The sequence below is a fragment of the Pararge aegeria genome, chromosome 13 (genome assembly GCF_905163445.1).
Source record: "Pararge aegeria chromosome 13, ilParAegt1.1, whole genome shotgun sequence".
In the NCBI taxonomy this organism is placed as follows: Eukaryota; Metazoa; Arthropoda; class Insecta; order Lepidoptera; family Nymphalidae; genus Pararge; species Pararge aegeria.
This window is the reverse complement of record NC_053192.1, coordinates 1087453-1115314: the sequence shown is the minus strand read 5'-3', so window position 1 is coordinate 1115314 and position 27862 is coordinate 1087453. Positions and strand designations below refer to the sequence as shown.

The following is a 27862-nucleotide window of genomic DNA, read 5'->3' as shown; positions in this document are numbered from 1 at the left end:
AAGGCCGGCAAGGGTCTCCTCCTACAATGAGCGGATTGGTGGAATTTTAAGATATTAAAAGTCGGTATATATACACGAATGTATTTGATGGGATAAAAGTAGCGAGTGGTACGAAAGGTTAAAATACTCATGACTCTCAAAAGTTAGAGGTGCCGGAGATTCGAACTCGTTCCCTCGCAAAGGAGGCTAAGTATTTTACACTGGTCATTTTCGCTTTAGTGATAAGACCGCCTTTGCACGCTCTATTTTATTTTTATTATTTTAAGTTTCTTCTGTATTTGTGTTTAATTTATATAAAATGTGTGTGTGCAATAAAGACTTAAAACAAACAAACAAACATTTTATTGCTAATGTAAGTGTTCCGTGCTCTAACGCGTAAACTTGCTGCAGGTGGAGGGCGTGGAGGCAGGCGAAGACGGGCGAGAGCGCGGAGAGGCGCAGGCGCGGCTGCGGGCGGGCGGCGCACACGCCGGTTTGCTGGGCGGCAGTCCGCTGTCGCTGTTGCAGGGCATCATTCCCGGTAAGGACCTCTTCGTCATCGCTCGGATCAACGTTCGTAGCCGCACCTGCGTTGCAACTACGCAACGTAGATGGAGGTGGTTTGATGTGGCTTGTCCTTACTATCCTTAATATTATAAATGCGAAAGTGTGTGTGAATTTACTTGCATCCAGCCTTTACATAGTCATGAGGCCCTGTGAGGGCGTAGCAATAAGAAACAGTTTGACTCTTATAATTATTACAAATACACGATTTCAGGATTCTTATTAGTGTTAGTAGAAATATATATCAGATGTCACAATTACTATTAAAGATCGAAAAGGTAATAAATCTATTATAATACAAAATAATTTCTTAGCCAATTGTTTAGTCATTAAATTATGATAAAAATTACTGTGGTATGCCATGAAAATAAATTGAAATAAGGCTCTTATTTAATTTATTGTCCTTCCTTTATGACCTTACTAAGCAACCGGTCAACTTGAGTTAGTTGAAAGGACAGAGAGCAACATTGGATGCTCTTTATCGCAGTAAAACAAAACGTTTCCACGGGATTATTAGAAAACGGAATAAACGCGAGCTACAGCTAGTAAAAATATAGAAAACATAGCTGCGACGACGCGGCCACGCCAATGAGACGAGTTGATGAGTTTTACTAAAGTTCAAAAATGGAACTGAATATTTTTTTTAAGAAATCTTAAACAGCGCTACATAAAACCTAAAAGAAAGTTCTGTTAACAAGTAGGTAAAAAGTCTGTGCCCATCTTCAAAACGCAAGCTATATTTGAGGCAATTTCATGATTGTCGGTTAATTGATGATGCCACACAAATGACCCAGTGAAGTTGTTGAGGTCAGTTCAACTACTGTACCTACAGCACTCTATGTTTTGTAGTGAAGAAAGATATATTTAATTAACAACTTACAATGTCGGTAGCGATTGCAAAAACAGCCATTTACAGTTATGGCTTGAGTGGTTTCGATAATTTACCCGCCGGTTGATAACACCGAGTACAGGTGGCTCCGTGATGATAATATCCGTAAGATTTCTATATTTTGTAACCGACTTACAAATAAGGGGAAAGTTAGAACTAGGGTGAAATTCAGTGCGGGAGAAAGGGATTCCAACTCATAATGCCGAGTAGTGCCGGCAAATACAGTTTGTCACCAACCCTCCTCTTTCCGCGGGTGTCGTACGAGGCGACTAAGGGAGTATACTGCGATGTCTGGTCAGTTCAGCGTGGTGATAATGAGCATTTGGGAGAGGCCTTAGTTCAGTAGTGATTATTGAAAATGCGTTTTTGTCTCGTGGGTAGCAAGTTCATCTAAGGATCACAACTCTAGCTGGGACCAAGCATTTAAATTATTTTTTTTGACAAATAAAACGGATTTGTTTAAGGATTAAAAAGCAAGACCGGCACCGACTTAAAAACATAAATATTTATCTTATACTTTATTGTTTTAAACAGTAAAACTCAATTCTTTATCGTACCTTCCAACTCCGAATCCTAATTTAATCCTAATTCTGTTTAAAGGTACAAAATGGTGCGGCACTGGTGACATAGCGGCGGACTACCACGACCTCGGGGCAGACCGCCCGTTGGACCGCTGCTGCCGCACGCACGACCTGTGCCCCAGCAAAGTACGCGCCTTCTCCAAGCGTTACAACCTCACCAACAACTCGCTGTACAGCAAGTCGCACTGCACCTGCGATGATATGCTCTTCGACTGCCTCAAAACGACCAACACCTCCGCCGCACACCTCATGGGCCACATTTATTTCAACATAGTTCAAGTCCCATGCTTAGAAGACTATAGATCAGTAAGACGGTTCAGAGATGCTAAGCAAGGGTTTTAGCGACATCTAGCGTCGAGTAGCAAAACTAGTTTGTGAAACAGCGCCATCTAGTAGTTACGTTAGTTGTTTGCACGGATTTTATATAGATACGCTGTATATTTTTTGCATTTATAAAATAATGAAAATACTTGAGTTGGCGTGAAATATAAGTGTAAATAATTGTAAAGAATAATAAACGTAATTAATGATAAAATACACGTTAAACCTGTGATATGTCTGTGCCTTGAATTGTTCTTTATTGTACATTTAGAAAGATGGCGCTATACATTTCACTTACTTTAGTCAAAAAATATTTTAAAATAGTGAAGTAATTATTTATTTGTCCTATTTAAGATAACAATAACAGTAAAACATCTTATTCAAAAAAATGTTTGTTTATAAAATATTATAGCACGACTACGAATAAACAATAATGAATCGCTATAAATTAAAATTTACCAAATACAATAAAACTGTTTATTTTATTAATCTTGGCTGTTTTATTTGCGAATCGCAGAATTAAGAAACTACAGAAACCATGTACATGACTAAGTAATATTGAAGCATTAAAAAACACTCCATTGCTTCTCGAACAGGCGGTTAGTAACTTTATACTATTTAGTAGTTGACAGTAATTATTTTACCTCTAATGTTCTAAACATTTACCATAAAATGGGGAAAATGGGAACAAGTTTGTGAGCTAGTAACATTCCGCGAGCGTGGCGTGATACGTGCGCAAGGTCCTTTTCACAATTTTTGGACACAATGCACTTCATGCCATAATGGCTGAACGAGGGTTCTATGTGTCCTTAACCTTTATTATTGTGAACCTTTATTATTTTAACTTTGACTTTTTTTAATTTGAAGAGGCTTAGAACGTGGCCAGTTTCGATCCCACCGAATAGACCATTAAATAATAAAATATAAAAACATAAAGTTCAAAATCTCTCCGATCCTCTCCTCTCTAACTGTATTAGTAGCAGATAAAAATTGTATTCCCCAATTTTATCCGCTTATAGGGGATAAAAGGCATGGCAATTTTATCCCCGTTTATTATTACGCGTATAATATATGGATATTATCTCCCCCTGTGCTTATAATGAATTTATGAATTCATATACATTTGCACGATATAATTTATTATTTAATTATTCAAAATTCAAATTCAAAATTCAAAATTCAAAATTCATTTATTTCAAGTAGGCCTAATACAAGCACTTTTGAAACGTCAAGTCTGTCCGTGTGTAGTGACTCTACCACCGGTTCGGAAGGCAGATTCTACCGAGAAGAAGCCGGCAAGAAACTCAGCAGTTGCTCTTTTCCAACATCAAAAATTTACATTTTATATTTTAACATTCATTTTTCTATCTTGTGAGAGATGAAAGCGGAGCCGGATGCTTCCAAGCAACCTTGTCATTAAGAAACTCATCAATTGTATAATAACCTCGCTGTAATAAATGTGTTTTAACACATTCTTTAAACTTATGGATTGGTAGGTCCAAAATTACCTTAGGAATCATATTATAAAAGTGTATACTCAATCCCACAAATGACTTCTGCACCTTTCGCAGACGATATGCAGATGTCACTCATTTATGACCATTTCTTGTAAGTCGACTGTTTATATCCACTTTTTGTTTATAAAGACTAATATGTTGTCTTACAAATACTATATTGTTATAAATGTATTGTGAGGCTACCGTAAGTATACCAATTTCTTTAAATTTTTCACGGAGGGATTCACGTGATTTAAGTTTATATATTGACCGTACAGCTCTTTTCTGCAATATGAATATAGTTTCAATATCAGCAGCTTTGCCCCATAATAAGATCCCGTAAGACATCACACTATGAAAGTACGCGAAGTAAACAAGTCTTGCTGTTTCTACGTCAGTAATCTGTCTAATTTTCCTGACGGCGTAGGCAGCCGAGCTTAGTTTACCTGCTAGTGTATCTATATGGGTACCCCACTGAAGCTTACAATCCAACTGGACACTTTTTCAACCCTTACCTCTACCTATGGAGGGTAGAGGTAAGGAGAGTCATCTTATATGGGAGAAAAGTTGAAAAAGTGTTGCGCTAAATAACAGTTCAAAAATCCTTTACAATGGCGCTGGTGGATGCACAGGGTATGGTATGAATGTAGCAATCGTAGATGAATTGAAGTATGCCGAGTTAAAAAATTTAATGTCATTATCGACTAAAGTAGTTAATTATTGAGAATTTCAACAACTTACGTTGTAAAAAATATTGTGGAAAATATAACCTTACTTCCTTGTTTATTTTTCAAGCCTACTCTAACAATATTTATATTTGGCGCTTCTTTTAAGAGTTACCTTGATGCAAATGTGGCGCCATCCTAATTTAATACATTTTGACGACACTATTTCATATACACAGATGATCCTCCTTACCTCCATACTAAGAACAATGAATATTTTCTAGGTTTGTCACTTGTCAATCAGTGAGAAACGTCAAAAAATGACAACTAATTTCGCATTTTTCGTGATCACCGTCATATCTTTTTATTGTCTTGTTTTATAGTGAAGTGCTAGGTAACCCTATTATTATGATTAAAATATAACAGTAGGTAAAAAAAATTAACTGGGCTGCGATGGACGAACAGGCGAAGCTGTCCAGCGAGCCTGCTGCGACCAAAGGTTTGTGGCGATGCTGTCCGAGTGTGTGAATATCTGCAGGAAGTTAAGAAGTGTTTCTATTTCAAGTTGTGCCTGTGGGGGACGACGACGCGGTGGCTGGCCCAGTGCGTCGGGACCTCGAGGAGGAATTTAACATGCAAAGAGCAAGGATGAAGGAATTGTTTCTTCAGAAAGAAGGTTCGTATCACGCAGATTGAGTGACTCCACTCGTTTACAATTTGTGGGCTGGACACTTCCCCAGAGGATGGTGATGTGACTAGGTTTACATAACAGGCTTCTTTATATCTGTTAACTCTTGATGGTACAAAGGGTTTAAACTACATTTGTCTAACAGGTCTATTTCAGTTCCCAATATAAACTACTTACTTTTTACTACTGCCTTTTTCACCACTACATATTTCCAGTGGCCTTATGTTTCTTACATAATATAACTAAGTTAATTAATATGTTTACTTAACAGGTTGCACATGTAATACTTATTCATACTTCCAAACTATTACTGTGAAATGAAAAGAAATTATTTTTGTCTGTTACTTTTTGTGTAGTATCACTGACCAGATCTTGATTAAAATTGGCCAAGAGATAGATTGCATTCTGGGGAAGGACATATAATATTTTGTCTCCTAGAAAACAGAAATTAAGCAGACATGGTAAAAGTTGTGGTGACGTCTTGTTTATGATATAGTTCTTCACTGTCATAAATTAGCCTCGTCTGACATTAAAAAATTGGAAGTAGTTAAACAAAAAGGATCCTATTTGCAAAGTAGTCTTGAGACATTTTGGGCCTTACAAACAAATGTGGCATAACATTTAATACAACATAAATTAGTTTCTGCCCAACAAAATGAGCATATGCAGCCATAATATCATCTTAATTGTAATTTCAAAATTGAAATTAAAGTTGTTGACGTTATAAGGCACAGCAAGGTTTTTGAAGAGGGCAACATATTCTTATTCAACTTTGAATGCTTATACTGTAACTCCTGCTCGTACTTAGTTATGAAAATATGACTATGCAGTATTTGAAGACACAACTTTATGAGCAAATGTAGTGGCAAAGATAATTGATTAAATATGAACAATAAATTAATTAACATACTCAAACCGTTTGTGTTACCTGTGAATCATTAGCAATTAAAATGTCCAACATTTATTATGTAAAATACATGAACTTTAAAGCTTATTAAAAGGCTTCTCTTCTTTTTATAAGCCTGAACTGTAAAATGAAGATTGTGGGATAGAGTTTATTTATTACTTATAAGCAATACATAGTTAGTATTTAACCATGCTGTGTTGCATTTCCCATGAAGTTGAACAAATTTCTTGAAGAAATCCACCTAACCAAAATCTCAATCTCATTTTTTCATGGGGTTTTCATTAAAATGGAAAGTGGCTTTCTTCAACTCATACCCAGCTTCGTGACATACAGAGTATGCACAAAGCACACAGATAAAAAAAATCCAGTACAAGCTGTAAAAAACTTGTACAGGTTATAAAAAAACTTCTACCCTTAAGTTTTTATAATTTGTACTGGAGATTTTCTCAGTTTTATATCATCTGCCTGCTTAACGCTTACCCTGTTTGCATGCCACTGGTCCAGCTTTTAAGTGCCCCTTATGTCTTACTAAGGATCCAATGATAATAAAATTAAACGTAATCATCATCAGCCTAATTAGTGCTCCACTGCTAGACACATGCCCTCTCTATAGAGCTTAGACCTACCATGCAACTCACATTCCCAGTTTGCGCATTTAGATAACAATATGCACAGATAAAAATACACATGGTGGAAGCGATGGTTGTTTGTTCATAATTTATTTGCAGATGACCTGCGCTCTCTCGTGCAGGAGAAGCAACAACTGGACTCTGAGGTGCTAGGGTTGCGAGCGGAGTTGCAACAACTGCAAACACTCAGCGAGAACCAGAAGTCAGAGATACAGAGCCTGCAGCTATTAGTTAGTGGTATGGAATAGTTTAGCTATTTAAAATAGGCACTTATGAATCGTTCATACATTTATGTTACCATTATTGTGAAATGATGGTGATAACTACATATATTCATTAACTTAAACTAAAGCTAAGAGGGTTACAAATGTGCCATGGTCTAAGAAAAGCCACAGTCAATTAATATTTATTTTGTTATATATTATATTAGGATTTTTCTATAAGCTTACATTTTGACCTTTAATAATGGAGTTAACACTCTACAGTGTTAACATCAATGGTTAATATTTTTTCTACCACATAAAAATATGTTTTAGACATTAATTTGAAAACATGAATTACTTACTGTCATTGCTCAAATCAGGATTATTTTAATATTATTAATGTATTGTTCCTCAATTCTACAGCCGGTTGGTGCAATGGGCAGACACCCTGCTTTCTAAGATCAAAGCCGTGGGTTCGATTCCCACAACTGGAAAGTGTTTGTGTGCTGAACATGGATGTTTTTCAGTGTCTGTGTGTTATCTGTATATTAAAAGATTTATGTGTATTATATTCATAAAAATATTTATCAGCTATTTTAGTGTCCATAACACAAGCTTTGCTTTCTTTGGGGCTAGATGACGATGTGTGTATTCTCGTAGTTTATTTATTCATTTATTATTATTATTATTATTATTAAAATTGTCTGACTTTTGACTAACAATATACTAATAGACTGAAATTCAAAATAAAACTGCTTTGTGCAACAGTAGTATGCCCACAGTTCCTGTACAAGCAACTATACTTTTCTAATACTAAGCAAAAATCAATATCAAAAATAATCAATCTCATAAATTATAATGAGCTCTTCCTATAGTTATAATTCTATATAAAAATAACCAATTATAATTGTTTCATATTTTCCTCAAATTATCAAACTCTATTAGTTCAGGTTAACTATTTGATTAAACATCATGTTTCCATTTACTCGCTCAACATTTTGTTTCTGGGGACCTCAAGGTAATATTTAGTCTAGAAACATGCATTGAAAATGTTAGTTGTACCCTGTTGTATAGAAAAAAATTAATAGAATATTACCTTCCTAATTGTAAGTTGTTTATTTAAATACCACATTAAAGTCTTATAGATGTTTATTAAAAGAGAGTGGTGTTATATGTTTAACAAGTCTGTCTGTGGTATAGTAGCTCCCAAACCGATGAGCCGATTTTCGTTTAGTTTTTTCTTGTGTCATAGATCTTGTGTCTATTCCGAGTGTTCTTAGCCATGTTTCGTGAAAATCTGTTCAGCCGTTTAAAGATCATCAGTTCTTTTCTAGTTGATGAGGAGATCTAACTAACTACCTTACGTCCGAACGATTTGAAATTAATACCATGATATTGTAAGTAACAATGACCTGATCAGCCGCTTGAAGATAAGTCTTTGTCGGGTAGTTTTTAAATTTTTAATTTTTACTTTTAATATAGATACGGTTTCCAATTCACTCCATGAAAGTTGAGCATGTGTAAGAAGTGATATTTTTTTTGTTTCATTTTTCAAATAAAATCAATTAAAAAAGTAAACGCCAACAGCTTCAATAAAACAAGATACACCTTAGATATGTCGGAACAATTTCGTTTCATTGTGATCATGAGATCGCCTACTCAGCTCCGTGTTGCAGTATACAGGAAATACTGCAACGCTGATTTCCAGTAGGATAGGTAACATGGCCTGTGCTAGTGTGTGTAAGTTGGAACTAATGTGCAGAAACTGTGGAGGTGTCGACGTCGGGCTCGGAGGAGGTCCGGCGGCTGACGGCGCGCAACCACGAGCTGGAGAAACAGCTGGCACAGCTCAAGCAGCAGCAGCAATATGTAACTATTCCGCTCTGGCACCACCACCATCATCTGCCTGACCCAGGCTGGAAATCGACGCTTAGGTCACCTTTAAATTTGAGGCGTGAAGAATTCTTGCAGTGGGCCAGATCTAGCGCAACAGGATGACAGGCGGCCCGTACACTGTCAATCCCGATCGCGCTACAGAGTTGACTGACGGTCGATTCACTCAGCCCGTGTTCAATCTGAATCTCTTTCAAGATTAACCGTGTACGGGCCGCCTAAGGCTTCAGAAACTTTTAAGGTTGTGATCCTCACATATGTCATTTGATGTCTGCCTGAAAGATACCACTTAATCGTACTCTTTATTTAACTTACTCAATGTATTTTCATTTTCTGTTGTGTATCATAAAACTGGTGGTAATGCCAAGACTCAGTATTCACGCGATGGATTCCGACGAAGAAACGAACACCTTTACACTTTGTTTAATACTGCCAATGTGCGAAATGGTAGTACAGGATTTTTTCCTTGTTCTTAAAAGCAAGATTGCTTATTGAGAAGTAATTTCTTAACTCGTACGTTACTCCGAAAAGTTTGACGTACTGCACTATGCTATAACCGTGCGTGTGACATTAATAATGACTTTGTGACTACAACTAATGTAAGCGTAGCTATTAGATCTTGTTAAAGAATAAATAGTGACTGCTACAGAGCCACTACGCTTCTGCACGCCTCAAATATGAAGGCGCCCATAGGTCACGAACCTTATGAGATGATGGTTACAATAATCGAGACCGACAGCTTGATATGGTCCTTCTGGGAAGAGACTACTTTTATGATTGTTTAACTCGTTTAACGTTTCAGTCAGCATTGTCTTTAGATTTGCGATATCGAAACTACGCCACAACATCTCATAAACATCGTCATGTTCACATCTACATTCACAACTCAACATAGGCTTATCCTTCACCCACGCTCTTCCGTTTCCATCCAACCAATTCCCATCTTCCTGTATAGCATGCTATTTATTGGGGGATAAGGTATATATTCGAGATTAGGTGGGTCGGTTATTGCATGGCAGTAAGGCATTCGTGAAACCATTTTATCATTGATAATAACAGTCCTATAAACTCGTATACACTTTTATTTTGTGTTCTAAAAGTTTTCTCAAAGCTCAGAACTTCTTGTGTTAGCGCCGTAATTTATTCAAGATCAAAGGTAACATAAGTCTTTCGCAATTATCTCGGTATCTATAGCTCCAATGATGTTAACATTTTAAATAAATAGTAGTTGTAAGAGTAAGTTGTAAGAAGTTATGAGACTCTTAAGACAACTTTTAGAAACCAAAAAGCTAATTATCTTGAATTCCGAGACTGATCTCTTTTTATCAACGCAACTGGGCTATGAAACAATTCGGAACGCTAAAAAATTCTAAGACACCTAAATTAATGTTATTGTTTATACTGTTTTGATCGTCTCCAAATTCAAGGCTAAATTGTTAAACCATCATGTCGTCTTTTGACGCAGGGATCATTTATCACAAACGTGTGATAGAAGCTTGATGGGTTTAATTATCACCATCTCCTGCCCAGTCGTTGGGACATTACCAGGATATTGTTTTAAAAAAGAACGGCGAAACATTTATACCTGTCAGTTTAGTTTCGAATTTGTGTTTTACCTATTGATGATAAAATTATTGAATTTAATTCGAATAACTTTTGTGAACTAACTCAATGGGTTAACTGTACGTGCTACGTAGAGATGTATTAATTATTCAGTGAGTGTCGCCTCACATTATCGGCGTTCGGTGCTCATTAGCATATCGCCTCGCTGCGCGCATTTACATGTGACATATAGAGCTTCACGACCATTAATGCGACGAATCGATTCTGCTTCCACACCTGCGTCATCACCATAACGTACCCATTTAAGGGCTCCTCTCAGAATATCAAGGGCTTAGGCCAGAGTCGACCGCACTAGACAATTTCAGACTGATAGACTGACTTCAAAAGTCCTTGAGAACATTACGGAGACGTCTCAGGTATGAGAGGTTTCCTCACGATATTTGTGATAATAAAAATTTACATAACACTGGGTAGATAACCAGGATCCCCCGTCATCTGTGACAGGCATAATTTTTTCGTAACCATATTTCGGATTAAATGATTATCCGCACGATAAAATTTCATTTTCGTCTCCTACCTTTAACGAAGCTAGGATAGGTTGGGGTTGAAAAATAAACAATACTAACAATAGGTAGGTATAACTGACTGATTTGGTTATGTTTAGTTTTATAAAGGTAACTGCAAAAAAAAATGGAAAACATTTAGGTCGCGGTTGAGTTTACAAAGTTCTGAAATCGAAACCGTCAATAGCGCTCTTTTTCCCGCCAATCTGGCTCACTAAAATGAGAAAGTCATCTCTATTTAAATACATGGATCAATATGCATAGAATTCTCACCGTGTTTAAGTCGGCGTAAATGGACGCCAAGCTTTTAACATCGAGTTTTTATCTGCTATTTTTACGTGTTTCGAGTATTTAATGCATCCGGGCGTTATTCAACACAGTTTCAATGTTTTTTTTATCAGAAAAACTTGTCTTTGAAGTGCTTGTAAATATAAATGAGTACGACTAAAGTTAAAATACGAACAGACAGTAATAAAAAAAAATACTGCTTAGTCTTGTTAATTAATTAAGTCCCTTTGAGTGCAATCTTTATGAATTCACACATACACACGTGTGTAATTCGTGGAGATATAAATGTATTTAGATTTTCATTTTAAACACATATTCTCTTCCAATATATTACTTTACTTTGTTGCATATTGAAATTATTTTTCCGAAAATCGCTTAGATCACCCTCGCTTCGTATACTCAAGGGCGCGCATTGGGTATTTTTAGAACTACACTCGATCAGTAACTTGAACAATATGTAAATATTTAATTTTGAGTCATTAGGAACTACGTAGAAACTATTTCCATGCTATAATATAGTCCTGGTTCTGAAAAGTTAGTTCAAGATTCAAAACAGTTTTTTGTTGTGTTTAAAAAGTGGTGTATATGCCCAATACCCGGCTCTCTTATAAAATATTGCTGCTTCATTTACATTCAAGCATTACCTTAATAATCACATTCACTTGTACACTGTCCACAAAGCGTTTTATGGAATATCTATCAACCATTAAACAATAATAAAAAAACTTCTATAGTGGGACCACTAACTAATACAGTAAGAAGCTTACAGTATTGTTGATTGATTGGTCACTTCACTCTACTACATCATCGAGGGTAGCCTCTATCGCGAAAGTTGTGCGACAGGCTGACTCCTGGACTCCAAATGAATCAAGGCAATGATTATCTTCCTGTGAAAGTAAGGCAGTTGAGGCTTATTGGAACTGAGTCTAATCCTCTCGTCTCCATAACTGTCCCGATGTAAATACAAGGCCGGCAAAAACGTTGGTCAGATATTGGATAGAAGCAGGCGTTACTTTGCGGAAATCCATGATATGTTGTGAAAATTTGTTGAACTGTTTGGTGTGGAGTATAAGGATTGAAGAAGTTATAAATTACACCATACAGATTCTCCTGCTTTTCGCGGAGTATAGGAAATTAAGCCTTATTTTCATTATACGTTGGTTAGATGTTACATATTCTTACTGCCTCTTGGGACGAAGCATTATAAATCAAAATCTCTATCTAAATAAGCCTATAAAAAGCTCTTACGTTGACACAAACGTGCAACGTTTAGTGAAGTGGCCTGAGTAAGCGATCCTAGGGCATAGGATATGAGTGATGACAAGCGTTGGCGTTGGCAGGATTCCATGATGGTGCCGGGCGCTTTTGTGCGCTCGCTCGCTCGGAAGCTGGTGCCCGAGACTGAGGAACAGCCGCCCGTGAAGAGGGTACGTGCAGTGATCGTTAAGTAGTTCAATCTGAACGCGAGATGTATGGCAACTTCAGATTGGACTTCTTATTATGCGATTACTAAACAGTACACCAAAGTACACACTTTTGCAAATTTACATTTGATCCCACTTCTGTAAAACACTGGTTAATGTATAAATATCGTCTTTCCTTTCATGGATCTAATATTGAACTCCCCTTCGTTTGTAATAACCCCGGTAATCGCACTCTGTATTACAGCAACTTCTTTGCCTGTAAACAATTTTGAATAGTCTTCCTTCGAAAATAAGTCGTTCTAAATCGACCGAAATCTTCCAAAGTCATTTGGTAAGCCAGCCAGATCTGCGGTTAGCTATACGTAGTCTTATTTAAAAGTACACATGTTTAGTATATTATGCTATTATATATTGCTTTTGAAGACCGCTAATTTTAAATCAGTAAAATTAGGTGAACGAATGAAAAACAGTTTATAACTCAGAGCCGTATTTTTTAAGCCTCATGATAAGCCATTAGGGTTTATAAAATACAGATCGGAGTACGGAATCCAATAGGTCGCAGAACCGAATCCCACCATAACCTAACTATCCAGTATCCGTTGTCCCAAAGTGTGTCCCTTCTCCTTTCCACAAACTACATATATTCTTAGTTGGATAGTATACACCATAGACTCAGTAAATATATAAGCTAAAGTAGTATGGAAACTAGACCCGATTGATAAAATAATTAACTACACTACACGCGACTTACCTAGAGTAACGCGAAGTCTCGACACGGTGACCCGGGCTAAAATACTTCGATAATAGCTCGTAAAGGCGTGCATCTGTGTGAGTGTGATGTTTAGCATGATTGTTCGTAGTTTCCATACTGCTTTAATATACTTAGTGCACCTAGTGCTTAAAGGCACAGCCTTAGATGCAGTATTTTCACGCAGAAACACTTAATACCTAGGTAGGCACTACCCGCTTACTACTATCTACTTTCTAGACCAACGTTGCATTTATATATAATACTAATAGACAGACAATTATTAAAAACTATTCATCCCAGTATGCATAATAATAAAAAGCTTTTGTTGCACATTTTTTTTCCGTGATGAAAACCTTTAGAGAAATAACCTTACAATGTTGTAATTAAAAATACGCAGTGAAAACCATCACCTGTGTTTACATTTTAAATTGAATGGGGTCACAGATTACAATGAAAACCGTCTGTTCTGTCACTTTTTTATTAGCTTTAGAATTCTCCAAAAAATTAAAAATACATTTACACTAAGCGAATGCACCTTATAATTTGACATAAGCGATCCCAGATACACAAGTCGACAGTCCAATGAGTATAGAAACACTTTTCGACTCGGAAAGCTGGCGTGAAAGCAGTGGTTTAAAAATATGGCAATTTGCAGAATGAAGAAAACGAATTGACGAACTCCATCATTGAGCCGCTCGAGATGGAGATCTCGGCGCTCAAGAACAAGCTGCGGCAGACTGACGCTCAGCTACAGGAGACACTGGTATGTGCTCACTTTCTTATCCTTATTTATCCGTAACCTTAGCATGATCTTAAGAAGGCAAGGCTAAACCACGTCCGCCGTTCTTGTTGGTTTTATCTTTAACAACTTGTTGGTTGTTCTGTTTGTTTTATCTAATACTCTGCGAGCTTTGGCTCAGAGTCCGAGGTGTGCAATATCGTTCTTAAAAAATGCTAGATTTGAAATTTAATAAAAAACACCAAGAATGGATGGAAATTTCATCTTTTTTAGCGATGTTACTTACACTTGTTAGCAGGACGTGACCCTTGCATACCCTGTAAAGTGTTGCTCTGTTTATAGATGGTTTTCCACTTACCATCAGGTGAGCTTCTTGCTCCGTCAATTATTATTATAAAACAAAAAAAAACTTTGTATTTCTACGAAATTGGAAGAAGAGATTGCAGATTTTAAGAAGTTGTGTGAAATAGCATTCGCGATCAGAGCTGTACTGAACAATCAAACATCAAAAGCAGAATAAACGCAACGTGTACGCATCATCCTTATATCAACCCATTACCGGCCCACTACAGCTCACGGATCTCCTCCCACAATGAGGAGGGGTTAATTTTGGGGGGATTTGTGTACTTCGCACACCTTTGAAGACATTATGGAGAACTCTCTGGGATGCAGGTTTCCTCGCGATGTTTTCCTTCACCGTTGAAGCAAGTGATATTTTAATTGATTAAAACGCACATACCTTAGAAAAGAGAGAGGTGCGTGCTGGGATTCGAACTCGCCCCCCCGAAAGTGAAGTCGAAGTCCTACCCACTGGAATATCACCGCTTCAACGTGTACGCAATAACTGATAAATTAATTACATAAGATATTTTCGTTGCTACCTAAACATTATATGAAAGAAAAAATAGAGATTCATTTGTTAAAAAAAAAAAAGTAAATTTATTAGCTCCAAATAATTCCTTGCAGGCCAAGGTAACAAGTGCAGCTGCCAGTGGTGCCAGCAGTGGTGCCAGCAGCGGTAGTGACGTCAAACCTGAAACAGGTGAGTTTCACGTTTAAGATAAATTTAGAGAGTTAGATGCGAATCGACCGGATCAGCCTGAAATTTAAATCAAATAACAATCACAATTAAAAGAAAATTATATGTAATTTAAACTAGGTATATTAGTTTTATGTTTGAATCTAAACAAAGCTTATTAGCAAGGTCCTTTGTCGATTGTGTTTGACTTTATTCATGATAAGAACCAGTTTGTTCTGCAACTTTTTTTCTGAGATCAATGCTTTTTAATAAGTAAATGTATAAGGCGTAATATATCTTACATTATAGTCAAAGGTTGTGAAGAATGATGATTATGTCTGGTGGAAGTTTTTGGCCATGGCTAGTTACCTAATGCCTATTAATTCTGTCTGCTGTCAGAGTGAGGGGTTTTCTTGGGAAGATAATAATACGGTGGGCTCCCAGATCCTTCCGCATCAGTCTTTTAAGTGAATTTAATTCCACGTGGCCACTGGAAACCACCTTTGATTTCGGGATATTTAGCTGCCGCCCGATATTCGACATTGCTGCGCGTTTAGCACCACCCAGGGGGCACGTGTAGGGTGAATCTCTCGAAGGATGAGATGGTAAATCCTACAATGGCAAAGTGGAAGGAAGGAGACCTCGAGGACGTAGCCCGATTCGTTGGTCGGGTCAAATCCGCAGTGCTCTCGACACCAAAGTGCATACGGCTTTAAACGTTGCTCAAAGCCGAGTCAAATGGCACAAAATCGTCCAAAAAGTTGTTAGTGGAAGGGGTCACGACCCTCAGCAATGAGGAACACGACGTAGAGAGAGAGTTACCTAATGAGAACGACGTTCCGGTACGATGCTGATGCAAACAGACAAGCCCACTATCGTCTTAGATTACATCATCACTTACCACCAAGCATTGCAGTCGAGGGCTAACATGTAGTGGAAAACAATTAACAAAAATTGGATAGAAGCAGGCGTTACTTTGCTGATTTCCATCATATAGTATGAAAATAAAGCTTAATTTTCATAATTTAAAAAAATTTGCAGCATGGTGGACTTCGGCCTTAAGCGGCCTCATTTCTAGAGGAGACCCTTATTCTATAGTGGGTCGGTAAAGTGTTTAAAATAATAAATGACGTTAACTAGATGGCGCTCTTCCGATACCATGTGAATGGCATTTTAACATTCACACGATTTAATAAGTAAACGTGGGTAGAAAATGTCACAGTTGGTACTCTGTACGGGTGCTAGGGTTTGTTGGTATCCGAGGTTGTGCTGTGCTCGGGGCTCATGGTCCGGGCCATTCATCTTTGGAATTCAGCACGGCTAGCATGGGTAGGAGACAATTTATCTCCCGGGGAAAGGATGAAAATTAATCTTCTCCCACAACTTTATCAACTCTCAGACCGCTGGCGCACAAATAATATCCAAATAATATATGTGTAAGTCAATGTCAAAAATATCTTTATTCAAGTAGCCGCATAGGTGCCACTTTTGATGCGTACATTACATGAGAATTACACAGTAGTGAGATGATGGCGATAACCATATTCGTAAACTTAAAACTAAAGCTACGAGGGTTCCAAACGCGTCCTGGTCTAAGAAGAATCAAATAATGAAATAATAAACGGGGGTAAACTACTTCTATTCCAAGTTCCCGTGCTTTAGCAGGTGGACACATTAATAGGGACATCATTTTTGTCTCCTACCTGTGCAGAGAGTATATATGTTATGGCCCCCATATGTGAAAACTCCGATAGCGCGATGTAGGATATTGTGGCGCCATCTAGTTGGTAACGTGGGCGTATGATCCGGCGTTCCGCAGAGGGCCGGCAGCCGTGCGACATGTGCGCCAACTACGAGCGCCAGCTGGTGGCGGAGCAAGCGCGCGCGGACTCCGCACGGGACCGCGCCGCCCAACTCGAGCAAGCGCTGAAGCTGGTGAGATTTTTTTTTTTTTTCGAGACCCCCTACCCTATTTCGCTAAACCTAGTTAATGCTAAAAATCGGATGCCACAAGGCATCCGATTTTTACAATAACAATATTTGGGAGATAAGTGGAGAAAAAATACGTTTCAGCAACTCTTAGATGATGACTAACGACGTTAAGCGCCATCTTTAAGTACGACACGGATACGGTTGTGGGTAATTTTTATGGAACTCGTAAACTGACACTTGATAAATGATATATTTATCAAGATAATGATATGTTATATATTAATAAGTTCTTTATTTGAAAAATATGATAATAAAATCATAAAATAGCACATCTTATGGCAAGAATCATAGACAAGTTAGGTTCTGTTCAGGAAAAAGAACACCACAGATATGTTAACGTATAAAACAACATTATATCAGGGAGTAAGTATATATGTTAAAATTAGGTAAATTAAATGTATTAAAAAAACAAGTAAATAGAAAACTAAGATAGAGATAAAGAACCTATAATACTATGGAGGCAGTGACACCTAATACAAAATAACATATTAATTATATAGATAGATATTTTTGATAATATTTAATTTACCTAGTTTTAAGATCTTCTGGTGCTTACTCCCAAATATATTGTTGTTTTACATTTACTTTTTATGTTATTTCTTATGTTTGGTGGAAGGTAAATATATGCCCAGGAATCATCTTTACTAAGGCATTGCCTTAGTTCGTCGTTAGTGACAATGGACATAAGTCCTATCTAGATATGTACTTTGCGAATTCATAAATATTAATATCATAAATATTTTCCTCATGATGTTTTTCTTCACCGTTCAATTTTTTTTTTGATAATCATTACCTAATGGTCAGTGGCGTGCACTTCATACATGCAAAAAGGCACTGCCTACCCTAAAAATTGTATGACTCATAAATGCGAAGGGTTTTTCCATTTTACGGCATCTTCCTTTATGCATACACTGTGCACGCCACTGCTACTGGTAAGTCATCGGCAATGCAGATAGAGAACACTTAACAGGGCGTGCAAGCAGTGGCGTGCACAGTGTATGCACTACTGATGCGGACAGATACTATAAAATGAGAAAAATCTCCAGTACGAGTTATAAAATACATAAGGATAGGCATTGTAAGAGTTTTAAAAAGCTTACCCTTAAGTTTGTATAACTCGTACTGGAGATTATATATAATCTTAATACCCTGTGCATACCTTCTATGAACGCCATTGCATGCAAGGAGCACGACTTGCAACATCCGTCCAGTGGTGGATAGAAGCAGGCGTTACTTTGCGGAAATCCATGATATATAATGAAAAACTACAATAACAATTATTCATTGCAAAGTCAACATCTCCCGAGGATGCTCCGGTTTCGAAGCGTAGCGTGCGTAGAGGGTACATTGCCGATGATCTGTTTGGTGTGGACTATAAGGATTGAAGAAATTATAAATTACACCACACAGATTCTCCTGCTTTTCGCGGAGTATAGCAAATCAAGCTTAATTTTCATAATCCGTCCAGTGTCCACCAATTTGTCCATTCAGACGGGAACACAGCATTGTAACAATGCGATATTTAAATTGCTTAAATTAAAAACGCACACAACTCCGAAAAGCCGGTAGTGCGTTCCGCGCGCACGTGCTACATGAGCTACGGACTTGTAACATTGCGCTCGCTGACGGTGGGGATCGGTGCGCAGGCCACCGAGGAGCTGGAGGGCGTGCGCTCGGTGCACGACGAGACCATCCGCAGCTGGCAGGCCGAGCGCGCCGACTGCGCCGCGCGGCTGGCGGCGCTGGCCGGCGCGCTGGCGGCCGCCAAGGACGAGCTGGCCCAGCGCGCGGCCGCGGCCGAGCGGGCGTCGCGCCGCGCGCTCGACCGCGTCACCACGCTCACCGTGGAGCGCGAGACGCTGCAGAAGAAGCTAGACACGTGAGTCCCTCCCGCCCCGCTAACACCACCGCCGAGTGCAGTCGACAGCGCGACATTCAATCAGGGACAATTTCGGGAGCTATCATTGACGAATTTTCCCTGGTCTGTTCTGGAGGCTACGTCCGGGCGAGTTTGTGAGCTTAGCAAATTCACAAACTCGACGACTTACTTGGGTTGTCCGTAACAATGAAGATTCAACCCATAACCGGCCCACTACAAGACACGGGTCTTCTGTAAAAATGAGAAGGGTTTAAGCCGTAGTTCACATTCACCCATGTGCGGATTGGTGGAAACCACACGCTCTTGAGAACATTATGCAGAAATCTCAGATATACAGGTTTCCAAAAAGATAAAATCAAACTCGCTCCCCCAGAAAGGGAAGCCAAAGCCTTACCTACTAGGCTATAACTGCTTCAAGTTTTATAAAACCCAAATAAGTCAAACATTCTTAATGAGAGCACACCCTTGATTTCCAATAAATCTTAAATTTTAAGTGCTTATATTGAACTTGGAGTTGAAACAAAGATATAGATAAAAGGTGTCTTACATTCAGTAATGATAGTGTGCCGCTTCTTAAATATGAGTACTATTGCAGGCTAGAAAGAGACAACGCGATGCTGATCGGCCAGTACACGAAGCAGGCGGCGGAAATGCAAAATGAAATCATCAACCTACCCGACAATGTTACGGTGAGGTTTAACTACAATATTTTGATCATACGTTGTAAGAGTTTGTTACATAGATACTTTAAACACCCAGGTTCATTCAAGGTTTATTTTAGATTTAAATCGATAACATTGGCGAACTTATTCATCGCGCGATCCTCCGGGTCGCCTTTGCCCATTCAAATTGCCTTTTTTACTAATGAAGTAAATACCAGCTTGAGTGTTCTTATGTACTTTGTGTACACGCTAACGCTATAATATAAACGCTAATAAAGTGAGAGGAGCCGCATGATTTTAATTTGCATGTCGTGTTAGGGCTGTATCTTATATCTTTCAGTAAAAACTATGGCAGTGGTTTACTCAAAAACTATTAGAGCTTCGGTTTTACAGATAAGTCTAAATCCTGTTAAGTAATGTTCACGTTGTAAATCACGGAATTCCGTAAAAGCAACAATAGAATTGGCGCAGAGGTCAGCCACACTGCTTTCTGAGTCCATGGCTGTGGGTTCGATTCCAACAATTGGAACATGTTTGTCCGATGAACATGAATGGTTTTCATCTTAGTACATGTAACACAAGCTACGCTTACTTTTGGGCTTTTTTTCGGATTGTGTTTCAAAAAATAAAAAAAAAGTTGTTACTCTAACACCGGTTCGAAAGGCAGATTCCATCGAGAAGAGCCGGCAAGAAACTGAGCATATTGCTCTTTTTGAACATCATTTTACAGTTTACAATCTTTAAAATTCACCATCTTGTGGGCTGTTTAGGTGATTAACCTTAATGATTTTAATAGCGTAACGCGGGCTTGTTGGCGTGCATCGGAATGGGGCTCTGCCAGTGGCGTGCATAGAGGGTATGCAGATGATATTAAATGAAGAAAACCTCCAGATGAGCTATAAAAATTTTAAGGATAGGCATTGTAAGAGTTATTTAAAACCTAGCCTCAAGTATGCATACATGTAGCTGTGCATACCTTATATGCACGCCACTGGCTCTGCCAGGAATGGTTTGAACCCTGGAGCTCGAAGAAGCGAAGGGATCGTCGGCCCGAGGACGACGATCGGAGCGAAAGGGTTACGGAGGGTCATTAGTCCGCACGCTTCCGAGAACGTAGTGCGAGCCCACGTCCGGATGACGTCGGAAGTCGGGGCCCTCGCCCCGACAGGGAGCGCTCCGGGGCTAGCGGAGTGTCGGCAAGGCTGGCTCGAACGTTGTGTGCGGCGCAGGAGCTACAAGAGCTGTCGCTGCAGCTGCGGGAGCAGCTGATCGTGTGCGAGACGGGGCGCCAGGCGGCGCTGGCCGGCGAGGCGGAGCTGCGCGCGCAGCTGTTGCAGCACGCCGCGTTGCTGCACCGCCGCGACACCGAGCTGGCTCAAGCGCTGCAGCGGCTGAAAGAGGCGCAGTCAGTCGCACTATATATATATTTTTACTTTGAATTATTTATACTCATAATCTATAAACATATCATTACAAAATACTTAAATCTAATGCGATAGTGTAGCTTTTAAGTTCACAAACGCGAAAGTTCGTATTGATGGATGGATATATGGATGTTCGTTACTCTTTCACGCAAAAACGACTGAACCGATTTGACTGAATTTTGGAATGGAGTTAGATTATACCCTGGATTAACACATAGGCTGCTTTCTATCCCGACAAAATGTACGGTTCCCGCAGGATTCATGAAAAAACAAAAAACCGCTTACGATGCGCAAAAATATTCATCAGTCATCTTAGTGCCCGTTGGATATTTAATAAAACACGATGATTTTCTCAACATAAGTATATTGATATATAAGATGATTTTACAATTCTCGAAAGATGTAAATTAAACTTTTAAAGTAGGCGCGGAAATTAATAAAGACGTTACATTGCGTCCGTTCGAATAGTATTCCTTTCTCGTAATTAATGTCTGTCGGTTGTAAATTGTCACTGCACTGATAGCGCTGCGTTCCGTTCGGCCCGTTCCGGTGTCAGTCGTCTGTCTTCGTCATATCGGCGCCCACAGTGGCCATAACACAAGCTATGGTTAGTTTTGGGGCTAGATGGCGATGTGTGAGTTGTAGTGTCCGTGCTGTGCAGTCTGGCACGCTCGCTGCGCAGTCGCGGTGTATCGGTCGTGTTGCAGCGAGGAGCTGGACCGGCTGCAGACGGAGCGCGAGCAGATGGCGGAGCTGGCCGACAAGCTGCGCCACTCCAGCGACATGATCGAGCAGCTGCTCGAGGACAAGGTACTAACATCGAGGTCGAGGTGTACGCACGCACGCATACGCATACGCTGCGCCGCACTCGACTCGTCTGATATTTCTTCACTTTTGAAACAGTTTTCCTTCGACGCTATGTTGTCAAGTCTTGTAACCTTGAACACCTCACAATTAAACAGGCAAATCACACCATCAAAGCTTGCACGAAGCGATTTGCTTCTTCTTTTCTTATACGCATGGCTGGGGTTAGGAAAACCCTTCCGAGTTCTGTGTTTCCAAATTCTTACAACCTGGGTATCTTTAAAACAAGTACGAATAGGCGTATTCTAGGCAAACGCGTCCTATCTTAGGCGTAAAAGAAAAACATCACAAACTGGTTAAAAACTCTAAATTACAAGGACAAGGTTAGACACATAGTTTACTTACCCTTTACAACATACTAATATAGGCATTAGGGCATTCAAATCTCTGTAACTAACAATTCTCAAGTATATTTTTCTCAAGTAATAAATGATTATGGTTTCTATTTATCAGTTAAACTTTTCTCACTTTCAAGAACTTCTTAAATCTTTGGTAAAAAAAAATAATTTTGAAGAGCTCTTGCGTTTTGGCCGGCCTCCTACCACCATGGTAATCCCATGTGCGTGTGTGTCGACAGAAACGGCTCCAGACGGAGGCACTGGAGACTCGCCAGCGCGTCGCCGTGCTGCAGCAAGAGCTGGACAACAGCGAGAAGGTGCAGCAGGACTTCGTGCGCCTGTCGCAGTCGCTGCAGGTGAGGGCGGTTCGCGTACAATCAGACATCACCCCGGGGTGATGTCTGCTTGTACGCGTCCCGTAGTTCGATAAGGCATCGAAAAATCCCCATATCCCCGTCTTCATAAACAGGAACCGTTAGGTTGCCACCAAATTTGATTGAAATATTTCTTTGTTTATTTTATTTATCAATTTTAATAATTAATTACATTATTTAAATATTCATGTGATATTACGATATTTCATGTAGTGCTGCTTTTCCAGTCGGGACCACAATATAATAATATTATCCAGTTTCCATGGTAACTAAAATAGGAAACCAAATGTGTAGGAATCTAATGTTCTCCAAAACATAGATGCGTTTTTTTCTTTATTTTCGTTTCATTGCTTTTTAAAATTACAACGATTCTGTAGTGAAACAGTTAGACTGTAGAAGCAATGAAAATATGGTTCATTTTATGTAAAATATATTCGTATATACAAGGTGTAACCGAATTACGGAATAATGTTGAAGGGTTCATAAATATATTTCATAAGGACCTTACCCTGTAAAAGAACCATATTTATTTTTCTATACAAATGAATTAAAAACTTGTGACAACCCACCCTATTGAAGATGAAAGACCGTCACGCGCAAAATACCTACGACACGCAACGCGTACCTAATAAAGTAACAGGAGACACTTGATGTTAATTTTGCATGTGATGATAGGCCTGTGTGTGATTTTTTTCAGTAAAAGCAGTGGATTACTCAAAAACTATGAGTTCTCGGTTTAACAAATAAGTCTCAGAGTCAGTACGTAACGTACCTCTGAAGCCTAAGAAGTAATTTTTAGATTTTCATTCGCACGCTGTATATAAAAAAGTCTGTTTGTCCCGCAGGTGCAGTTGCAACGCATCCGCGAGGCGGACACGGCGGTGCGGTGGCAGCACGACGACGACGTGTGCGAGTGCAACGCGTGCCGCGCGCCGCTGCCCACCAACAAGAAGAAGGTGAGTACAGCCGCAGGATGATTACGTATCTGGCGACTGGCGTAATACAATAAATAGACAAAAGTGACGTTTGACAGCAGTGATTGCAAGATTTACGCCTGTCACAAACCTGTCGCGAGATACGTAATCACCTTGCCGATCCACTAAACCTAGGCGTCGCCTAAATGGAATGCCCAGTTATTTAGGCGATGGCTATAGGAAAACAACGGTTTACATTAGTCAGGCCTAATGTTAGAGCATTTTCTACCAGCCAACGTTCGGACGAGCGAGAAAAAATTGACGAATGAATTAATATACTTGTTTTTTTTTTCACTACAAGTAAGCCCTTGACTACAATCTATAGGTAATTGATGATGCAGTCTGAGACGGTAGCGGGCTAACCTGTTAGGGAGTATGGTAGTCATACCCCTAATCGTATATTTATTTATTTTGTTATTGAAATGATTACATTCCATGAGTATACCGATATATAAATTTTGCCTTGGCAAATTTAAAGAAATAGATACTTACAGTAGCCTCGCAATATATTTATAATAATATAATGTTTATTAAACAAAATATAAGTAATTATAAACAAAAAGTCGATATAAACAGTCGACTTACTAGAAACGGACATAAATTATTGACATTAATTACTTTTTCAGAACATGAATGTTTTCAGTGTCTGGGTGCTTTTCTATATATTATAAGTATTTATGTATATTACTCATAAAAATTATTCATCAGTTATCTTACTACCCATAACACAAGCTACGCTTACTTTGGGACTAGATGGCGATGTGTGTACTGTCGTAGTATATTTATTTATTTTATTTATTATTAATAAGATAGACAGAGACATAGCAGTAATGACGTTGTCCCCGCGCAGATCCACTGCCGCCACTGCGGGCGCATATTCTGCGGCGCGTGCGTGGCGCACACGGTGCCGAGCGGGCCGCGCGGCCAGCCGGCGCGCGTGTGCTCCGTGTGCCTCACGCTACTGCAGCCGCACGCCGCGCCCTACTTCAGCACGCGCCCGCCGCACTCGCCCGACTAGCCGCACTCGCCGCACTCGCCGCACTCGCCGCACTCGCCGCACTCGCCGCACCAGCCTGCAGGCCTCCGTCGTGTTCCCTAAGTCGCGGGGAGGTGACAGCTGTATTCTGATCCGTCGTCACCACTGACCATTGCCAGCATTGACCTTTTATTGGTTTAATAATCTTCTTGATTATTTTTGTAATAAACTGGACTCGGTGTATTTAGCAGATATCGTGGGCATGTCTTCCGATCGGGCAAGGTGTGCCAGCGTGGCCTGAGGCGTCTGACCGCGGGAAGTGCTCCAGTTCCTCGATACACAAGCCTCACTTGATGGTTCGCGCTCTGCTATATGAATACGTACCGAGCGGGCATGCGGCGCGCCGCTGCGGATATCAATATAATCAACATCAACCCCAGCCTGTTAACGTCAAACTTCTGGGCAAAAGTTTGTCAGCGTGGTGGGTGGGGCAGCGTGGTGGATCTATGCTCGGTTTTCGGGCATAAACCCACCACGCTGATCCAATGCGGGTCGGTGGGCTTAAACAACTATTCTCACAAGTAAGTGATAGTAATCGGGACCAACACCATAACGGGCTCTCCGAGCCACGGGGGTTGTCACAACCCATTTCCTTAATCCGAGCTGATACTGAACTCGTACCGTTCTGACGTCACGGGATTCGAACCCAGAACCTCGTAATCCGTAGTTGAACAAGCTATCCACTAGACCAACGAGGCAGTCGCACAATAAAACGCACACTGCAAATTTATGCCCGTCGGCTCAACGGATTAGGGGTAGTCAGAAATATCTTAATGTTCACGTTCCACCCATTGGGGTACAAACACTCTTTACAAGCATTCCTCGGGGACTTTGGCCACATAAAGTTTTTGTAAGTAAATTATTTCTGCGCAATTTTTTTTTCAATATTCTAATTCCATTTTTTTTTTATTAATGCTACGCTGTTCCTAGCGCAGCGCGCAGCGATAACCGCAGTAATTTGCGGTTAACCGCATCGCAGGGCGAATTAAATGTTAAACATTCTTTGCTCAAGTCAACCAGACCACAATCTGACCCATACTCTGTCCGTTTAGGTAATGAACTAAACGTAAACTATTTATATTGACACCATTTTTATCTAAACTTGCATTGTATTTTGAATTAACTAATTTGTGTGAAATGAATTCACTGAATTATATGAATCATAGTATTTTGACGGCCGAGTGGCGCAGTGGGCACTGACCCTGCTTTCTGAGTCCAAGGTCGTGGGTTCGATTCCCACAACTGGAAAATGTTTGTGTGATGAACATGGATGTTTATCAGTGTCTGGGTGTTTATCTGTATATTATAAGTATTTATGTGTATTATATTCATAAATAAATATTCATCAGCTATCTTGGTACCCATAACACAAGCTACGATTACTTTGGGGCTAAATGGCGATGTGTGTATTGTCGTAGTAGTATATATTATTATTAAGAACATACCGAAACTGTGTACACGACTAATATTGGAGCAACAAAAACCACTCCTCTTTAGATTGGTGTCTCGAACAAATGGTCACTTCATACTATTTAGCAGCTGACAGTTATTATTTTACCTCTAATGTTCTAAGCGTTCACCATAAAATGGGAAAATGGGAAAAAAATTGTGACTTGGTTGTAAAGCGCACGGGGCGTTTTCATTGTTTTTGGACACAATGCATTGCATACAATAATGGCTGAATGAGGATTCTGTATGTTCTTAATTCTTTGATTCATCTTTACATATATATGTATTTCTTGTGTGCGTGTGTATGTCACTGAACTCGTCCTAAACGGCTGGACCGATTTGAATGAATTTTTTGGTATTCGTTTGGGTGGCACCCTGGATGGTTTAGATTCACAAATGAGCCCGACAGATGGCGCTGGGGTCCGCTAGTATCAATATATATTTTCAGAATTTGAATTATCTTATTATATTTTTTAATATAAAACTGTTCAAATTAGTTTACATTTTGTTAAATACCTAAAGATTTCAAACAAAGTGCGTATGTACTCTTAGCTATTATACTGCTCTACTTTAATTAATTGAAACCCATCTACTAAACTGCAGCTTTTGAATGTGATTAAATATTTTATTCTATTTCCAATTCTGTGAAATTTTGATTTGTACGATAATTCTCTTTTGTATTGGCTTTTTTCCGCTTACCGATCGATTGGTCAATTCAGACCAATAAATTTCGCTAGTCGATATTGGTTCGCTTTAAATATAGCCGCAATACGAATGCGTTACTTAACGACCAATGAAAATAGATTCCCCGAATAAAGCCTTCTTTGCACGTTTTTTTGCAAATCTTTGGCGCTCAATAAACGACTAATGTAAAAGCGAATGACTATTGTAATAATTAAATAGCGCTGGTTACAAGAACTCCTCTTGTACATAAATCTATAGAAGATACTTTTCCCCATAGAACTATTGATTATACCCAGTAATAGCTGCCCGCTGCAGGAACGTTTGTAACAAATACATCATAAACATGAGTAGTTTATATTAGGAAGTTATTTAATATAATAGCTAATCAATCCGTGTTACGATGTAAAGCATCTGACAATAGTTGTAGATATTGTTTATTGATTATATTTTATGAGTAGTTCCGAATCAAACTTTAGGTAACTGTACGTAGTTATGTTAAAAGTCGTACACTACTTTATCTTATATCTTAAAATTCATAATACACAGTGTCAGTTTGTACACAATATTTTTATTACTCTTAAGTGTAAAGTATTTAAAAAATAAAATCAAATACATTAAAGAGTAAGAAAAAGATTTGAGATTTTCCAACATAGAGTATAATAGCATTATAATTTATCAATTTCAGTGTAAATATTAGACATAAGCCAACTAACCAATCCATAAAATGTATATTGTTATACACGCTAGAGATTATACTTGACAGAACGCGCTAAACAAAATTGAGACGGATAATTTATTGTTAACGTGTTTAAACAACTAACAATGTTATGCCTGGATAGATATATTAACTTGAAAAGATAAAAGTAAGTATTTTCCGCGACCAGTAGCCATAAAAATTTTAATTATAACTGTGTCTATTCTATCGTACACAAATCTCTAAACTAAACCTTATTGAAATGTCCAAAAGTAGTGTCGGATAGAAGAAGGCGTTAATTTGCGGAAATCCATGATATATTATGAAAATT

At 39.0% G+C, this 27862-nt stretch overlaps 2 protein-coding genes across 3 annotated transcripts in view; both read left to right on the top strand.

Moving 5' to 3' along the window:
- Positions 1-2725, top strand: part of LOC120629023 — a 54993-nt gene extending 52268 nt beyond the window's left edge. Inside the window, exons 3-4 of the mRNA XM_039897750.1 lie at positions 391-520; positions 2033-2725. Of these exons, the coding sequence (XP_039753684.1) occupies positions 391-520; positions 2033-2355 (453 nt within the window). The 3' untranslated portion in view covers positions 2356-2725. The remainder of the gene's footprint in view (positions 1-390; positions 521-2032) is intronic.
- A 2110-nt stretch (positions 2726-4835) lies between these two features.
- Positions 4836-24715, top strand: LOC120628940 (rab GTPase-binding effector protein 1). Of its 2 annotated transcripts, XM_039897624.1 has the most exons (15): positions 4836-4994; positions 5061-5171; positions 6819-6956; positions 8685-8791; positions 12570-12656; positions 14060-14167; positions 15110-15185; positions 16981-17096; positions 18800-19032; positions 19628-19721; positions 20924-21099; positions 21826-21928; positions 22560-22676; positions 23540-23650; positions 24519-24715. In XM_039897624.1, exons 1-15 carry the CDS (start codon positions 4949-4951, stop codon positions 24684-24686), a joined length of 1791 nt encoding a protein of 596 aa, XP_039753558.1. In that variant the 5' UTR covers positions 4836-4948; the 3' UTR covers positions 24687-24715. The 2 variants fall into 2 exon arrangements, with proteins under 2 accessions (XP_039753558.1, XP_039753559.1); XM_039897625.1 differs by lacking the exon at positions 12570-12656.
- Positions 24716-27862: the final 3147 nt, after the last annotated feature.